The sequence below is a fragment of the Nelumbo lutea genome, chromosome 3, assembly GCF_056320005.1.
Source record: "Nelumbo lutea isolate HS-2025 chromosome 3, American lotus-T2T, whole genome shotgun sequence".
In the NCBI taxonomy this organism is placed as follows: Eukaryota; Viridiplantae; Streptophyta; class Magnoliopsida; order Proteales; family Nelumbonaceae; genus Nelumbo; species Nelumbo lutea.
The window spans coordinates 49623723-49641209 of NC_142686.1; the positions used below are offsets into that span (position 1 = coordinate 49623723).

A 17487-nucleotide genomic window follows, 5' to 3' on the forward strand; every position below is an offset into this window, starting at 1 on the left:
AACCGCTTAATTTACATCAAGGAGTAAAGTTGTCATTACATATTACAAATTTTATCATGCAAATAAATAGTGAAACTAGAGGAAAAAAACAGAACCAAATTACCTATTTCGTGGGTGAAAAAAACAGAGAAATTGAGTCATGACACTAAAGGAAGTAAAGTATATAATCAATTCCTGCTCCAAATATAAGCTGATCTATTTGTTAACACACATAAAAAACAGAAAAGTTCAATGCGACTATGTAGAGTTGATGCTGCTATTACAGTCTCTCCATGGATGAGTTTCCAATTCCCAGAGATACAGAGATGGTTATATTTGGATAACCCTCAGGGTTTTCGCTTTTCAAGCCCAAAACCATGAAACCCCACCAATTTTAGGTGTGGGTGAGTGTCGACCCTTTTAGGTGTGGGTGAGTGTCGACCCTGTTCAGTGCTGAGTTTCCACATCCCAAAGCTCAAAAGGAAAAGCTTACTACTCGGGTGAGATCAGATGAGATGAAACTCGTGACTCGTGAGTTTAGGTGGGTGAGTGGGACCCTGTTCAGTGCTGAGTTTCCCGAGTCCCGGCCGGTTTATGATGAAAACCGGGGAGATCTACACGGTGGAATTTCATTATTCCCCTAATAATTAATTTAAAAATCAACTCCATGCCGATCGACCGGTCGCCATGAGATTCCGATCAAATCAACTGAAAATCGATCTTTCTGTTTTACTCTTTCCTTCCATGAGAGGGAGAGAGACGGTTCGGCTTCAAGCAATCCCTCGTCTACTTCCTTACCAGTCTCGGACTCTGAGGTATCGTTGTTCTTCTCTTGTTGTTTTCTATTGTTTATTGTTTCTCTCAATTTCTTTCCTTTTAGAATGCTCGATTTTTCTCCACTACAAGTCCTAGTACTAGACCTCTTTCATTTCCTCCTCTCTAGTTTCTTCCTCTCCTATTGGGGTTAGGGTTTCCTCACTTTTCTGCAGAACCAACTATGATTCCTTGAAGTTTTTTGGAATTCTTCCCGATAGCTTAGTCGACTCCCGTTTTAATGGATTTCGTCGAACTAGAGGCCATCGAAGGCCTTCGATGGTCTTGGAATTCATGGTCGGCTTCGAAATCCGAAGCTTCTTCCTTGGTAATTCCTTTGAGCGTCATGTGTACTCCATTGATGGAGTTCACCGAGGTTCCTTTACTCCCTTACGACCCTCTTGTCTGCAGCCGCTGTGGCGCTGTTTTGAACCCTTACGCACGCGTCGATTACCAATCACGGCTCTGGGTTTGTCCTTTTTGTTATCAGAAGAACCCATTTCCTCGCTCTTATGCTGGGATTGGAGAGAACAATCTCCCCGCCGAGCTTTTCCCGACTTACAGCACAGTTGAATACCATCATGGCCGGAAGGGCTTGGGCCTTGGTTCAAATATCAATTCGAACGCTATTTGGGGTGGCAACAGGCTATCTTCTTCGTCAGTATCATCTTTGATGTCGTCGTCTTCTTCTATGGGTTCATCCTTCTCTTCTTCTTCACTCTCATGTACGGATTCGCGGGGGAATGGACCTGCATTTGTGTTTGTTGTTGACACTTGCTCACCTGAGGAGGAGTTACGAGCACTTAAAAATGAGCTGTTGCTCGTTGTGGCGCAATTGCCAGAGAACGCATTGGTTGGGCTGGTCACTTTCGACTCCATGGTCAGTGTCTACGACCTCGGGTTTGTGGACTGTTCAAAGGTTGTATTGTTTCATGGAGAACGGGAATTATCATCGGATCAGGTATACATCTCTGCCTAGTGAAGCTGTAGTAGTACTGCCGTGGAAGTAGTGGATTCCTGTACCTCGTTTCTTTTTCTTTTTTTTTTTTTTTCTATATGTTCTTCTTTTGGTCTCCACCAATCCTATATAATGCATAAATGCCATTGCATCCAAGATTGTTTTTAATCGTTTGGCAACAGTAGTTTGAAGTTTTACTCCACAATCTAGCGTACACATGTAATCACTTTTTATGGGATTCAAGGACAATGCCCTGGAATTGCTTGAACAATTATTATTTCTAATTGAAACCACTTTTGGATTTTACCAAAATAAAAAAGAAAGAAACCACTTCTGGAGATAATCTGCCTGGAAAACGGTTACATCAGAAACCACTTTTACTAGATGTCTCTTAAGAGACAAATGCTCATGGTCGTTACCAGCATTTCTCTAGTCCTTTCTCACCTTTAATATCCATTAAAGGTGTGGGATTTGGCTCTTCTATTTCACTGGACATCTCAGGTATGAGATTTGGCTCTTCTATTTCACTGTCTGGAAGAAAGTTAATCATGCCTTTTGCTATGGTTTACCCCCTTCAGTCTCTAAATCATGGCCCATCAAACATTGAGTGTAATTGTCATCATCTCATATATTGTGGAGTTCGTTTTAAAGAAGAGGATGTAATAGAAGATGAGACTTGTGAAAAGACAGCAAAAGGGTCAGATTAAGGACCGGATTTCCAGATTCACAATGGATGTGCTTATTTCAGGGTCTTGGATCCCAGTGGTTTACAATTTGGTAAGAATCTTCACTGCCAGAAGGCAGGGTTGGAAGACTATCTTACTTAGATTTTTAGAGCCTTCCTCCCTCTGGAAAATACATTGCTCACTTTCTTGGGAAAATATGGAATCTTTGATCACTGAAGGTGATCATTGGCAGACCTCTTCATGATAGATGATGTTTCACATCGTTGGATGGCCTGGGTTCATATCTTTGAACTTTACAAAATGAAAACAAAGGGAAAGAAAATCAGGGTTTGGGTGGTTAGGATATAGAAAATCTGTAGAATTTTTGCTTTGATGATAGTGAGTTGGCTACAGAACCAAGACTCTATAGTATGGAGCTTTAAGAATGAAATTAAAAAATTCAATTGGTTGACAAGGAGCTTGACTGTGAGAATACATTGGGTGGGGAGATCAGCAAATGCTTTGGCTGATTGTCTTGCAAAGCAAGGGGCAAACAGGGAACGATTATATTGGGCTCAACTGTAGTTCGAATTTGTTTTCTATTTTGTGTTTTCTTCTTGTTGTTATGTTGGGAGAGGACACAGCTTGCACCTCTTCATGGGAAGATTGTAACTGAATTACACTTTCTATTAATGAAATCTTAATTTATTTATTAAAAAAAAAATTGCTTTGGTGATGGCACTGGTAAGTGGTTTTGGAGATTTGGCAAACAAGAAAACAGTTTGTGGAGAAGAGACATAAAAGCAAAATATAATCTAAGAAGTGGGGGTTAGGATCCAGGTGAAGCAAGTCAGCCCTATGGATGTTCAGTTTGGAAAGGGATTGAGAGAAGTTACAGTTCTTTCAATAAGGAAGTCAACTTTGAGGTGGGGAAAGGAACCAAAGTCAAGTTTTGGAAGGACTGCTGGTGTGAAGGAGGCATTCTGAAAGATGAATTCCCTGAGTAGTTCACATTAGCAGTGGACGAGGAAGCAAAAGTGGTGGAGTATATGCAGATCCCCAATGGCAACTGTGTGTGGAATATCCTTCTCAGAAGAGCTTTAAGCGATCGGGAGATTGACCATTATGCTCGGCTGCTGCAGAGGCTTTATAGTACCCGTATTGACTATATTAGTGAGGATAAAAGAGTGTGGCAAGATGGGAAGAGCAAACAGTTTTTGGTGAGTTCATTTTATAACAGGTTGACTAAGGAAGATCAAGATTTCCCTATGAAAATAATCTGGTGCAAATTCATTCCTTCAAAAATTGCATTCTTCATCTGGCTGGATTTCCTCAAGAAGATTCAGACTAAAGACAATCTAATGAAGAGGTGTAGCAATTGACTCACCAGTGTGTGTCCTATATAACAGGGTGGATGAATCCGTCAACCACCTGCTATTATACTGTGAGTTTTCTTATAAGATGTGGGTGAATGTTCACAACTTGTTTTCCCTTAAGGTATGTTGTCTGAACTCGGTTGAAAGTTTCTGTAAGGGGTGATACGTTCAAGGTTTGAGCAAAATAGGGAAGGCTGTTTGGCAAATGATTCCAGGAATTGTGTGGTGTTTGATATGGCAGGAAAGGAACTTGGAATTTTTCACAACAAAAGTAGCCAGGTGGAGGATGTAATGATGTATGGCATAAAGTTGTGCACAAATTATTCTCCTGGTCTTCAGCTCAGATCAACTTAAACAGTTCAAACCATAGTTTTTTTTTTTTTTTTGATGAATCAGTTCAAACCACAGTTCCTACTTTGATTTTGTAAATCTGTTTGTTAATACTGAAGGGATAGTGGCTCAGTTCATTGTATGTTATCCTGTTACAGCATCTAGTTGTACAGGGTATTTTGTTTCCCTTTTAATGAAGTTATTACAATACCACTTCTCAAAAAAAAAAAAAAAAAAAAAACTTACTGTCTTATCAGACTGGAGTGGAGTAGTTTCTCAAGAAATTGGACCACAGGAAGCACAGTAGCTGTAAGATGCATGATGTGCTTGATAGTTTACTTTTAATATTCGTCTACTTGCGTCTATAGCATTGTTTTTTTATCAATAATCTATAGCATCCTCTTATGCTTAACTATTCCTTCTAGTGTGCTTTGGGAACAACTTTTTATGGTGGCTGGTTGGGCCTTTGGGATCAGGAGTATCGAAAAGTATGTATCTTATCAGTACCTCTGATAGGCACACATGTGATTTGGTTGATCATAAAGAGTAAAGTCAAGAATATACATTTTACCCATCTCTCATGCAGGATCTCTGTTGTGTTGGCCATGTTGAGCATATGGCTTAGGTGGCTGGAATAATGGCATTCATTCAATGTTTTACTCTTCTCAAATTTTCTTTTGTTTGTGAGACAGTAACATTGTTGCATCTTTTGTATGGAGTGAGAGAAAAGGGTTGGTTTCACCAATACATATGTTTGAACACAAGAATACTGCATTTGAGACATGCATATAGCCTTGTTCTTATTTCTCCCTCAAAATGCTTTCTCTATTTTTCTGTTCATTTCAGCAGAAATAGATGCATCAATGGAAGAAATTTTCAGGGAAGGTTAAGGAAGTAGATGCACCTTACAATGTATTTATTTATAATAGTGGTTCTTGACTTCTTTAAATCAAGTAATCAATTGGTGGTGCTCGGACTTGGGAGTAACTGTATGCTAGGGATTGTTTCTGGGTTGTGTAACTGGCGGCATGCTTATTGGTTTCTTCTAAGTATACTATGCTTGGGGACTGATTGGAAATTTTACAAGTGCATTGTATCACCTCACATTTGATTTTCCTGGAATGGCATTTACCTGATCTATATTATTTGTTCACCTTCAGATTCAGGATTTATTGGGAATTTCTTGCTGTAATCACCAGCAACTTGGAAAGGCATCCACTATCCAAAAGCAGGGTTTTCTGCTTCCAGTTTCAGAATGTGAGTTCAATATAACTACAGCAATTGAAGAGATCCACTCCACCAAGCAGGCTATGCCTGGTCATCGTCCTAAAAGGGCCACTGGAGCCGCTATATCAACGTCAGTTGGACTTCTGGAAGGATGCTTATGCAACACAGGTTCCCGGATCATGGTCTTCACATCTGGACCTGCTACTCTGGGCCCTGGGATTGTTGTAGACACTGAATTCAGTCATGCAATTCGTACCCATCGGGATCTTATAAATGGTCATGCTTTTTACTACAGTAAGTCTTGCAACTTCTATAAGCAAGTTGCACAGAGGTTATGCAATGCATGTATTGTTCTGGATTTGTTTGCTTGTTCTCTTGATCAGGTTGGGGCTGCAGAATTAAAATTTCCAGTTGAAAGCTCAGGCGGCTTCATGATGCTGGGGGAGTCATTTGAAACAGATCAGTTCAGGAAATGCCTACGTCACATTTTTAGTCGTGATGCTGATGGCAATCTCAAAATGTACTTTGATGCAACAATTGAGATAATCACCACGAAAGAGGTAATGATCTGTGGCGCCCTTGGTCCTTGTGTATCTCTCCAGAAAAAGAACAGTTCAGTCAGTCAGAATGAGATTGGAGAGGGTGGTACCAACTTGTGGAAGCTAGGTACACTTACAAACAAGACATGCATTGCTTTTTTCTTTGAGGTAGGTGATGAGCAGAAAATCCAGGCAGGGTCTGCATTCTTCATACAGTTTATAACACGTTACCGGCATGGGAATATGGGAAACCGACAAAGGGTGACAACTGCAGCAAGAAGATGGGTTGGAAAGCGCTCACCAGAGATTGGTTCTGGGTTTGATCAAGACACTGCTGCCACAATTATTGCCAGACTCGCTATCCATAGGGCTGAGCAATCTCATGCTCGAGATGTCATAAGATGGCTGGATAAGAGGCTGATTAAATTTTGTTCCAAGTTTGGTGATTATGTGTTAGAAGACCCATCTTCATTTCGTTTGTCATCCAACTTCTCCCTCTACCCTCAGTTTATGTATTACTTAAGGAGGTCACAATTTATTGACGTCTTTAATAGCAGCCCTGATGAGACTGCCTTCTTCAGATTGATGCTTAACCGGGAAGGGGTGGTTGGATCTCTGATTATGATCCAGCCTACTCTTTTCCAGTACTCTTTTGATGGGCCTCCAGTTCCTGTCCTCCTGGATGTTAGCTCTATCTTGTCAGATGTGATTCTGCTTTTCGATTCTTATTTCTATGTGGTTATTCACAATGGGTCTAAGATTGCACAATGGAGGAAGCAAGGTTTTGACAAGGACCCAAACCATGAGAACCTGAGAAATCTATTGGAAGCACCAGAAATTGATGCAAAACAGTTGGTGGCTGAACGAATTCCTGTTCCCAAGCTTATTAAATGTGACCAGCACAGTAGTCAGGCAAGATTTCTGCTTGCTAAGTTGAATCCTTCAGTTACTCAGAATTCAGTATATACAGATGGTTCGGATATCATATTTACGGATGATGTGAGTTTGCAAGTTTTTATAGAGCATTTGCAGGCCTTGGCTGTGCGAGGGTGATGAAGAGATTGTTGAGTGATGGTTTGTTATCTCATTCTCTGTTTTTTTCTCTTACACAGAATCATTGTATACTGCGTGCAATACAGAAAACCTTTTAACTTTATTTTTCTAAAAGATTGATGTTGTAAAAAGGTTAATGTTTAAGTGGAGATGTGGAGGTAAACCAGCCCTGTGAGTGGTTTGATGTTGTCCACAGGTCTGAGAAAACACTCTTCACATTTTCTAGCCGGTCAGAATTGTTGTAAAGGTGAATGGACTGAACCCTCCTCCCCCCGGGGGGCTATTCTCTGATAGTTTTTGTACGAGGAGTTGAGGAGGACCACGGAGCCTATTTCTGTTTGCTCTGCTTAATAGAATATAATTCATCTTTACTCGAAGGAAAAATTGTATCAGATACCATATGGTCGGTATGTGTCAGTTTCAGGGCAACTGAGGGGTGTGAGGCAAGTGAACAGTCTGAAATTGAATGCCAAAATACATCAGTCCCTTTCTAATATCAGACTACTCTTGGGTCGATATGATTGTTTTGAATTGAAAAGCAAGCTTCAATATAGTTTGTACTAAAATTACTTTTTGTATATAAAATATAACACAAAAATGTGAAAAATAAATGTCTTGCACATTAAAGTTTGGGCTTTCATGTATAACCGTATAAATGATGAAGTTAATTATGTATGACAAGTAATAGGTTCACCATGCACATGTGCAATATATTATTAATTTTGAATGCTATATGCATGTTCATTTGTAATGGAGGGTTCATGTGTAAATTACAATTTGGTTCATATGTTAAACATGAGTAAGATTGAGCTGTGGAATTAATGTCACACTGCTGCCACTGTATTTGTTTAGATTTATGATTTATCATTTATGTGGCGTTCGGAAGAGTTGGGACTTTGGGGTCTCTTCACAATGAACATTATCTGAACACGCTAGCAACATGATATGTGACCGCACATCTCACCATAAGACCAGACCCACTATAACACTAGGACACACCACATTACACATCATGTTGTAATGTGTCGGAACAATTTTTTGTTACGAGCATATCCGATCCCGGTTTGAAATGCAACTAGGGGTGCTCAACAAAAAGTGAAATATTGAAAAACTGAATTCAGAAAATCGAATTGAAATATCTGATTAACCAAACCGATCAGAATATATATTTATATATTATATATTTTTAATATACATATTTATGTTATCTATATTATATATATATATATATATATATATTTAATTATTTATTTATAATATATATATATATTTATTTATATGTTTTTATAATATATATTGAAAATATAAAAATTGAGAAACCGGCAAACTGAACTGGTGAAAAACCGAACCGATCAATTAGTTAACCAATTGGTTTCGATTCCCAACATTGCAAAAACTGGTTGTATTGGTTCGATTTCAAAAAGTTTTCCGAAATAACACTAGTTTAATAATTTCAATACAAAATTATATGATATTTAGTTTACTAGGGGAGCATAAAAACATATAAATAAAAGTTAAGAATTGACACTTTAGGCTTTGTTTGGTTTGTGGGGTGGGGATGAGAAAAAGGGAATAAGGGAAAAAGGGGGATGGGATGAGAAAAAGGTGGGATGTCAGATCCCAAAATGGTGGATTAGGGGTCGCACCAAAACAGTGTGACTCCGGTGGGAAAACTCAAGAAAATGTCCATGCCAAAGGTAGCATGCGCATTAACAGCAAAGTTTCTGCCTTCAACTCTTCAACACGACCATGACGAAGGTCCAACCCAACAGGAAGACAGTCAAGAGGTGCAAAGGTGATCCTACCAAGGAGCGAAATCCGGCAACTCGACGGCCATGTCAAGGCGGCGGAACTCATGTTCGAGATACCCAATTACTTCTTGGTGAATTCCCGATCACTGCAAATAGGACGGGGGTTCTCTGCACTTAGCGCCGATGAAGATTTAGAAATGGGTAAACAGAGAGGTTCTCACTGCAAATAGGACAAAGGTTCTTTGCTCTTCGAGTACTGGGGCGGTGCGCATCGAGAAAAAACTGAGGTTGAAACGAGAAGAAGAAGAAGAAGAAGAAGAAGAAGAAGAAGAAGAAGAAGAAGAAGATAAAGAAGAAGAAGAAGAAGAGAGAAGAAAGAAAGTGGGAGAGGTGGGAGATGAAGGGCTCTGTTCATCTCGAATGAAGGAGGAAGGTGAACAGTGAGTTTTTCCATCCCATCCCACCCAAATCTTCCCACAAACCAAACGGAGCCTTAAGGCTCCAACAAATGACCTCACAACAAAGTAAAAGAAAATGACAAAGGGAAATCCAAAATAACATATACCTCTAAGCAAGGTTTAAAATGTCAACATGATATGCCTGATATGAGGCATATCATATCGTACCGATGAGTATCATAAGCGTATCAGTGGCATATCGTTTGATACACTATCGTATTGGTGGCATATTCACCGATATACTACCATATCAATGGAATAACGGTGGATACACTATTAATTATTGAAAGGCAATAACTAAAAAAAGGGGAAAAAAGGCTTCTAACCGCAAAAGAAACCTTCTTTTCACCCCCGAAAGTCTTTAAAACAACAAACCCCATTCTCAAATTGAGGTCTGCTAAAAAAAAAAAAAAAAAAAAAAACACACACACACATACAAAAGTGTAAATCATCAAGATTTGTGAAGATTTTTCAATGTTAAGAAAATATTGTGAAAATAGTTTTTGTTTTCAAAATTTCTTATAATATATTGTGATTTCTTGTGTTTTTTGTTTAATGCTTGAGAATGGTTAAATATATGTTGATCTTTATTTCTCGTGTTGAAAATCATAGATTGTTTTGGTGTTATGAGTAGATTTATGGATTTTTTCGAAGAAATTTGTGTGTGTGTGTGTGTGTTATATATATATATATATATAACAAATACCATTTCTTCTTCAATATTTATTTTTTATTTCTATAATTTTTGGATTAAAAATAGATAGTAGTTATTTCAATAAGAACTAATTATTAATTATATTCACTTAGAAGTTATGCTGGTGTATGTTTTATGGTTGGATAGGATATTTAAGCATATGGTTTTTAATGAAAATTGCAAACTAGATAAAATTACATAAGAAAAATAAATTGATATGTTTTTTATGATATGATGATACAATTTTATGATTTCTTTTTAATTAAGATGCAGAAATTGATATATGATAAAGCCATACAACTTTATGTCAAAATTTTAATTTTTGAATTTTAGTTATTTTTTAAAATAAAAATAAAAAAATAACCATTTGACTATTAAAAGAGTTATCACTTTCATTCTTTTGAGTGATTTCTAATTTAGGGAGCTAGATAATTAAATTCTTTCATTGTAGCCTCTTAGAAACAAGAAATATGAATCAAATGTGAAATGCTGAACATGATAGTTAAATTATCATATGCTGATTATGATATTTTTCTTTATAGTTATATATTTATAAGGCTTTATATTTAATGTTATTAATGTATTTTTATGATTTATTAAAGTATCTATAGTGTTTTCATGCGTATTCATGCATATATTGGTTTTTCTTTGATACATATGCATATCTAAGACTTGTCTTGATATATCTCTTAAAATTGTCTTTTCAATACATTTTCACTTACGATACTTTAAACCTTGCTTCTAAGCTCATAAATTAAATCCAATGCTATCATATTCAACACCCAAAAAATCCACATACAAAATGCCTCTTTATGATTGTAAAACAAATTATAGGACATAAACCTTTCATCCCTCACCCAACCCAAATCCTGAAAGAAATTTGCGATAAAAAACTAAAGGCTATGTTTTCATAAGCTTCTGTTTCTGAGTTTTGGGATGTGGAAAATGAAAATGAGACAAACTGATTTGAGCATATGATTAGAGTTTCTTCTTCAAATATAGGGTAAATTGTTGAAAACTTCCTGAAATTTAGTAATTACAATCACCTCCCCTGAACTTTCTAATACAATTGCAAGTTGACCCTCTTTAATAGAATCTTCTAAACAAAGGCATGGAAATATCCAAAACACCCATATAGTTACTATTGAGGCTGGTTTCTATGGGAGAAAAACAATACAAACTTTATGAACAACAAAAACAAAGAGAATTTAAAGTTGTAGTTTTACCTTTTAAGTGATTGATATGAAGGGCAAATTTGAAAAATAAACCAATTTCAGAAAAGATATTGGAAGGGTTTAGGGTAGTGATCCATACGAAGAGAATTTTGGAAAATGAACATTTTTGTTAAAAGTAACTGCATAGGTATTTTAGACATTTTATGCCTTTTTTTAGAAGATTCTATCAAAGGGGGTCTACTTACAACTATGTCAGAAAGTTCAGGAGAGGTGATTGCAATTGCCAAACTTCATGGGATGTTTCAGTAATAGCGAAAAACTTCAGGGGAGGTGTTAGCAATTTACCCTAAAATATAATCTAAAGCAAGGTTTGAAGTATCAAAATTATTGATAGAAATATTTGTATATGGATTCAATGTTTTTTTTTTTCTTTTTTTTTTTGATTTGAGAGTTTCTTTGGGGATTATCAAGTGACCTTTTTTAAGAATCTCTCTCTCTCTCGATCTCGATATTTTGAACCTTGATCTAAAATGTTATATATATATATATATATATATACTAATACATTTATAAGCCCAAAAACACAGCCTAAAATTGGAACTTACCCACTGTGGAGTTATGAAGGGATTGTTTTCCCATTCTTTTGTCTCCCTAAACTTTCAGCAAGACGGCAAGACCGCAAGATAGGTTTAGATCTTTCAATATGTGAAATCCTAATAGATAAACCATGTCAAGCATAATATAGAACGTTGTAAGGCATCCTATCTTATCATGCCATGCCATGTATTATGTATACTAGAATGATATTTAAGATGCCGAAATTATATTCATTACATTTACATAATTTAAAATCTATACCCTAATTCAATACATAACCACAACAAATTATATATTATATATTTACACGTATATTACACATTATGTATGTAGGTAGGTATGTTAAATTTAGGTCGAGCTTGGATGCAAAATTAATGCGGGGGCCTGAAAATTTCTGTCAGAGGAGTGTCAATTGGGCTGGATTGGACCAAATCCGGTCCGGTCCAATATGAATCCATTACAGATGGATCAAGTCCAATCCAATTTGATGAATACTCTGGATCATTTTGGGCCAATCAAATTCAATGTCTGGACCATCCAATCTGTTTAAATTGGTTTTAATTTAGATTGATTCCGACCCAAACCTGGTCCATTGGCACCCGTATTCTTATCTTCTATCAATGGACCGGATATTAGTTCAATCCGACCCTATCTAATATAAATCTATTACGGATGTACTAGGTCCAATCCAATCCAATAAATACTTTGGACCACAAGTCTAGACTGGTCCAATTCAATATGTCTTATTGGTCCGTCCAATCTGTTCAAATTGATTTTGATTTGGACCGGATCAAACCCAAAACCAGTCCATTGACACCCCTATTATCACACTCATTGTAAAGCAAATATAATATCCAAGGAAATCCTTAGAGGGAAGACAAATAATTTCAGTGTAGGAGAATTAATCTCTGGTCGAGAATAATATCACGAGGAAGAAATTAGAAAGAATGGCAATTCATATCCAGTTAATCCTCCTCCAAATTGATAGAATCCTTGAACTTTCCATACAAAATTTTCTTTAGCTCAGCCATCTCCGCAAGCACTGAATCCTTCTCTTCTTCCAGCTTCCCTAAGTTCTTACTAGTCACCTCTTTCATCTGCTCTATCCTGCTCTCTACTTCTTCATTTGGCATATGAACAAAGACCTCTCCTATTTGGAATTTCATCACATCATCATCAGTGAGGATCAATTCATTGCTTGCATCCTCCAGATTCTCATTTGTTTCCTGCAGTAGAGCATTGACAACAAAGTTATTTGAGAAGCATCTGAAGAAAATGGGAACAATACAAATGATCATTTAATAATAATGACAACAACAACATCATTATTATTGTGATTGATCTTAATACTGCTTCTGTAAAAGAAGTAATCTGGTTATCTGTTTATCCTTCTTTTCTTTTTGAGTAGCAGTTATCTATTCATCTACCAACACAAAATTGTATTCAGTTAGATTTCAGTGATTTGATGAATAATGACTTTAATTAAATAAACCCTAAGGCATAGTCGTACAAATAGCAACGAAGAAAATTTCTGAGTTTGAGAAACTATGGATGACACAGAACAGTGTTAGCATGAGCAGAACTCTCTTATAAGTATTGGAAAAGCTAGAATAATGGAAAGTTGGGAGAATATGCCCAAAAAATGATAGAGTCATACTTCTCTTCCTCAATAAAGCATGGAGTTGCAACAAACTCAATAGGAAGCCTTCAATGAAGTTATCGTGAAAATGGGGAAAGATCATCAAGCATCACACTGCAGCAAAAAAATAAAAATTAAAAAAAAGAAGGTGCTTCTGAGTGGAACCCAGAAATGGTTTCATGTGCTTGCCCATGTCAACTCTCTGCCAAATAGCATAAAAGAAGTCTTAAGGGTATATAACTACTGACTTTCATTCATAAGTCATAATATGGTATTGGAAGGTCCAGATTGCCAATGCTGGACTTATGTGTGGCAGAAAACCACATGACTGCATAATTGAAAAACAAGAACAGACAAGAAAGAAAAGCAAGGTGAAGGAGGAAGGAAGGCACATTCTAAATTTCTAATACCTTCCATGTCAGATCTATGTTCTTCCAAATGGTGCAATTCTTTTTCCGAGCAATACAACCCACTGATTTTTGAAAGTTCTTTTTTTATCAATAACGAGTAAATTTATTAGAAAAATGATCTATAACGAATTTTGAAAGTTCTACTTAAGAAAAAAATACTAAGATACAAGTCTTTTTTTTCTTGGGCCGCAGACATACAAACATGTGTATATGCATCACTTTGTTAGTAATGACGATTAAAGATCCTTTCCCACCCAACACTGTTTCTACCTTTTTTTTTCTTTTTACTACATTTGAAACTACAGTGAATTACATAAGATATTGATAAACCAATTAAAATTAAGCCTATCCCTTTGTGGCACAAGCTAGACAGTTATACAAAAAATATTTAGGTAAGGACAACCACATTCTATCTGAAGTCTCAAAACTCTGGATTAAGCAAACTCATCTGATACCCCAATAACAGATTATCTCATTTTTGTTTCTCTTAACCTTTCAGGAATGAAATTGATGTTGATCGTATGGGTTCAAAAACCATGGAAAACTAAAATTAACTCATTTGTCAAGTCTAACAGACAGTCAGACACCTCCTAAGAATGTCAAGCCCATGATGACCATTGAATCTAATTATTTGAATGACCTAAAGACTTTGAGGATCTGGAATCAGTACAAAGAAAATCTGGGACCAACAACACATGGACACACAGAACACCTAGTTGATGCAGCCAACTAAACCCACTCGATTAAAACTTAATGTACCTATTGGGGACTCAAATTTCCTAAACTTTCCTTTCGGATAGTCAAGGTGCCGAACCCAGACACCAAATTCACTTGTTCATTAGCTCTCAACTCAGGAACTGATAGCCGTCTCTTGTCTGGCTAGAAAAATGAAGAACAGTTAGAAAATTCGTCCAGTTTACTTTCATTTCCCTCTATATCAAAATACAGTAAAAAGAAAAAAAAGAGAAAAGCTCTTAACAAGGTCAAACCATGTATGGGTTTGGCTGACGGTGAAATCTCAGTTGAGATTACCCTCTTAGGTTAGGTGTACCTTAGCAATCTTGATCTCTTCCTCAAGCTCGTGAAACCTGTTGTTTAATCTTCCGAATCTGTTTATATTCTGTTGATCCTCCCATGTCACTTCAGTGTCCGATCCTCCGCCCTTCAAATTATACCAGTAATTTCAGACCCACGAAGAACATGTAAAAAAGGAAAATAAGACAAAATAGGAAGAAAAGAAGACCAGAAACCAGAGTTTTATGGGTTTGCCTGTTGCATCCTGGATTCAACTTCAACGGGAGAATGCAATAGCAGCAGTAGTCAGCAAGCGAGACTGTGAGAGTGAGGGCAACCTAAAATTGTAAAAAACTATGACGCAGAATAAAAGTAGAGGGTATCAATCAATGACCAAGGAAATAGGTTTGATTTCTTAAGCAAAATTTGGGTTGAACAAAACGTATAATTTGTATTAATCAATTCATAATATACAATTGAGGGATTTTCCATTGATGGATTGAGTTTGTTTATTAAGTTATTTATTTATTTATTTTTGTCATGCTACAGCCAAAAATGGAAACCATTTGATAATGTTTTTTTTTAATGTTTATTTTAAGAATCTTTTGAAGAATATTTCTATTCTTCTGAGGGTCTATTTGGGTCGTAGTCCGAATCAGAATTAGAATCAAAATTCTTCAAATCGGAATCGAATGGTTACAAGAATGGATGGGAATTAAAATTTGCAACGACAGTGTGCGCTAAAACAAAGCCTTTGATTCGTTATCATGGCCCTACATTAAATTAGATGAAGTGACTTCTACATCTAATGGCATGATTTTCCAGTGTTGTAGCAAAAGTGAAACTGAGAAGTGTAACCTTAAAAATTAAACCATGGTTTGTATCACAAGAGACAAGATATTGGTATCAAAAAGTTGTATATTCTACCAAGGTTCTATAACAGTGTTTTCTTTGTAGATTTCTTTCATTTTTTTTTTTTTTTGTGAAAAGAGGTGGGAAATCATTTTTATCAAATTAAATCCAAACACCATCTTAATCAAATCCACTTTTTTTTTTTTAGATAATCAAATCCACTTAAAAAGGGAGCATTACTGATATGGGCACTTCTGAATTTTCGGTTATAAATAGGAAACGTAGAATGTTATTTTCGCAAAATCCTCAATGGCAACTTATGCCCAATTAGTTCTCAAAGCGCTTTTCAAGCATCATACAGGCTTTATAAGGTTCGTTGATATGTTGGGGTTATTAATGGTGGATGGCACCAAATACCTTTTAGGGATTTTTGGACTGCAATCCCCCTCACAAATTGAATTTGCAGCCCCCTCTTAGTCTACTGCCCGTGAATTTGACATCAATCTACAGGTAGGATTCAGTCCACTCCTAGTCTAGTAGTAGCTCCACTTAGGGGTGGATTGAAGGTAAAAACACCCCTAGGGTAGAGCTACTAATAGACTAGGAGGTGGCCGTAATTTCAGATTTTTGAGGGGGAGTATCTACTTATCCCAAAAATAACAAGCTTTCTATTAATTGCTATCACTGCTCGGAGAACTTCACCAAACATATTTATTTTTCCTTTGTTTTTTGTACCTTTTACAATGTCAAAGTATATATTCTTTTTTCTTTTTCTTTTTTCATATTTTATTTTATTTAATTAATCATTTGTCCGTTGGGATATTAGAGAATATGATTTTAGAGGCCAAGTTTGGAGAAAGAATATAAAGAAACTTTTCTGTTATTTCTGTTTTTGATTCATCAAATTGAAGTAACATGAAAGGGATTTGTGGAATGTGCCAAACCTAAGACTTGAAGGGTGTTTGGTACCATGGTCGTTCAAGACAAGGTTCTAAATATCGATACGCCGGTACGGGCATATCGGGCAGTATCGATATTGTTTTTTTACTTTTTTTTTTTCAAAACCAGTTCAGGGGGACCGGTTTAAGTCTCCTCCACCCCCTGAACCGGTCAGAACCCTGATACACCCTCTATAGGGGCGTATCGAGGTGCTCCCAATACAATACGGGCCAATACATACTGATACTTTGAACCTTGGTTTAAGAGTGCCACATTTGCTCGATGCACAGCCTATTGAACAATTGCCATGTCAATGGTAAGGTCATCTAGGTCGATGGATGGCCAAACACACATCATTTTGGACATTTTCTCTTCTTCATGCATGTCAATCAAATAATTTTGGAAAAACAATCAATTATTAAAATTTATATATTTATAAAATTAACAATAATTATATATATACCCCTCTCAAGACACCCATATGGCTGGGATCAACATAGAATAACAAAAAAAAAATCATTTCTAAGATTTATTTATATTTTCCTAACATATATATATATATATATATATATATTGGAAGAAATTATAAGGATTTTTCATATCTGAATATCTGATTATAGCGCTGTCCATGGATCAGGTATGAGGTCAAAGTACGGTCCTAATTGTCTCAAAAGTCCAAGGTTCAAAGTATCGTTACATATCGGCCGATACGTATCTTTCCGAGACCCTTCCGATACACCCCTACAGTGGATGTATCGGGGGTCTGACCGGTTCAGGGGATGGAGGGGTCCTAGACTGGCTCCACTGAACCAGTTTTGAAAAAATAAAAAAGTAAAAAAAACAAGTATCAGAACGCCCGATACACTCCTACCGGCGTACTGGACGTATCGATATTTTGAACCTTGCTCAAAACAACCAAAAGATCAAAAACCAATCCTGACCCAATGTCAAGACACGAATTGCAGACCTATCTGTCGGATCTACCCGACCCATCGACAGCCCTGCCTGGTTGCCAACC

General features: G+C 36.6%; 2 protein-coding genes across 2 annotated transcripts; one reads left to right on the forward strand and one right to left on the reverse strand.

Annotated features, from left to right (window-relative positions):
- The first annotated feature begins 403 nt into the window (after positions 1-403).
- On the forward strand, positions 404-7324 carry LOC148864864 (Sec23/Sec24 protein transport family protein). The gene is made up of 2 exons (XM_088974172.1): positions 404-1753; positions 5282-7324. The coding sequence occupies exons 1-2, from the start codon at positions 1034-1036 to the stop codon at positions 6938-6940; spliced, it is 2379 nt and encodes a 792-aa protein (XP_088830298.1). The 5' UTR covers positions 404-1033; the 3' UTR covers positions 6941-7324.
- A 5139-nt stretch (positions 7325-12463) lies between these two features.
- LOC148864865 (putative prefoldin subunit 4) lies at positions 12464-15509 on the reverse strand. Its single transcript, XM_088981569.1, has 3 exons — positions 14934-15509; positions 14716-14826; positions 12464-12841 (listed from the first exon to the last, which is right to left on the reverse strand). The coding sequence occupies exons 1-3, from the start codon at positions 14940-14942 to the stop codon at positions 12581-12583; spliced, it is 381 nt and encodes a 126-aa protein (XP_088837695.1). The 5' UTR covers positions 14943-15509; the 3' UTR covers positions 12464-12580.
- Positions 15510-17487: the final 1978 nt, after the last annotated feature.

Coding starts and splice junctions, on each gene's coding strand:
- LOC148864864 (XM_088974172.1), top strand. CDS start 1,034: ATGGATTTCGTCGAACTAGAGGCCATCGAAGGCCTTCGATGGTCTTGG. Junction 1,754..5,281: donor GGGAATTATCATCGGATCAG/GTATACATCTCT, acceptor GTTCACCTTCAG/ATTCAGGATTTATTGGGAAT.
- LOC148864865 (XM_088981569.1), bottom strand. Junction 12,842..14,715: donor AAGAGATCAAGATTGCTAAG/GTACACCTAACC, acceptor GCTCTACTGCAG/GAAACAAATGAGAATCTGGA.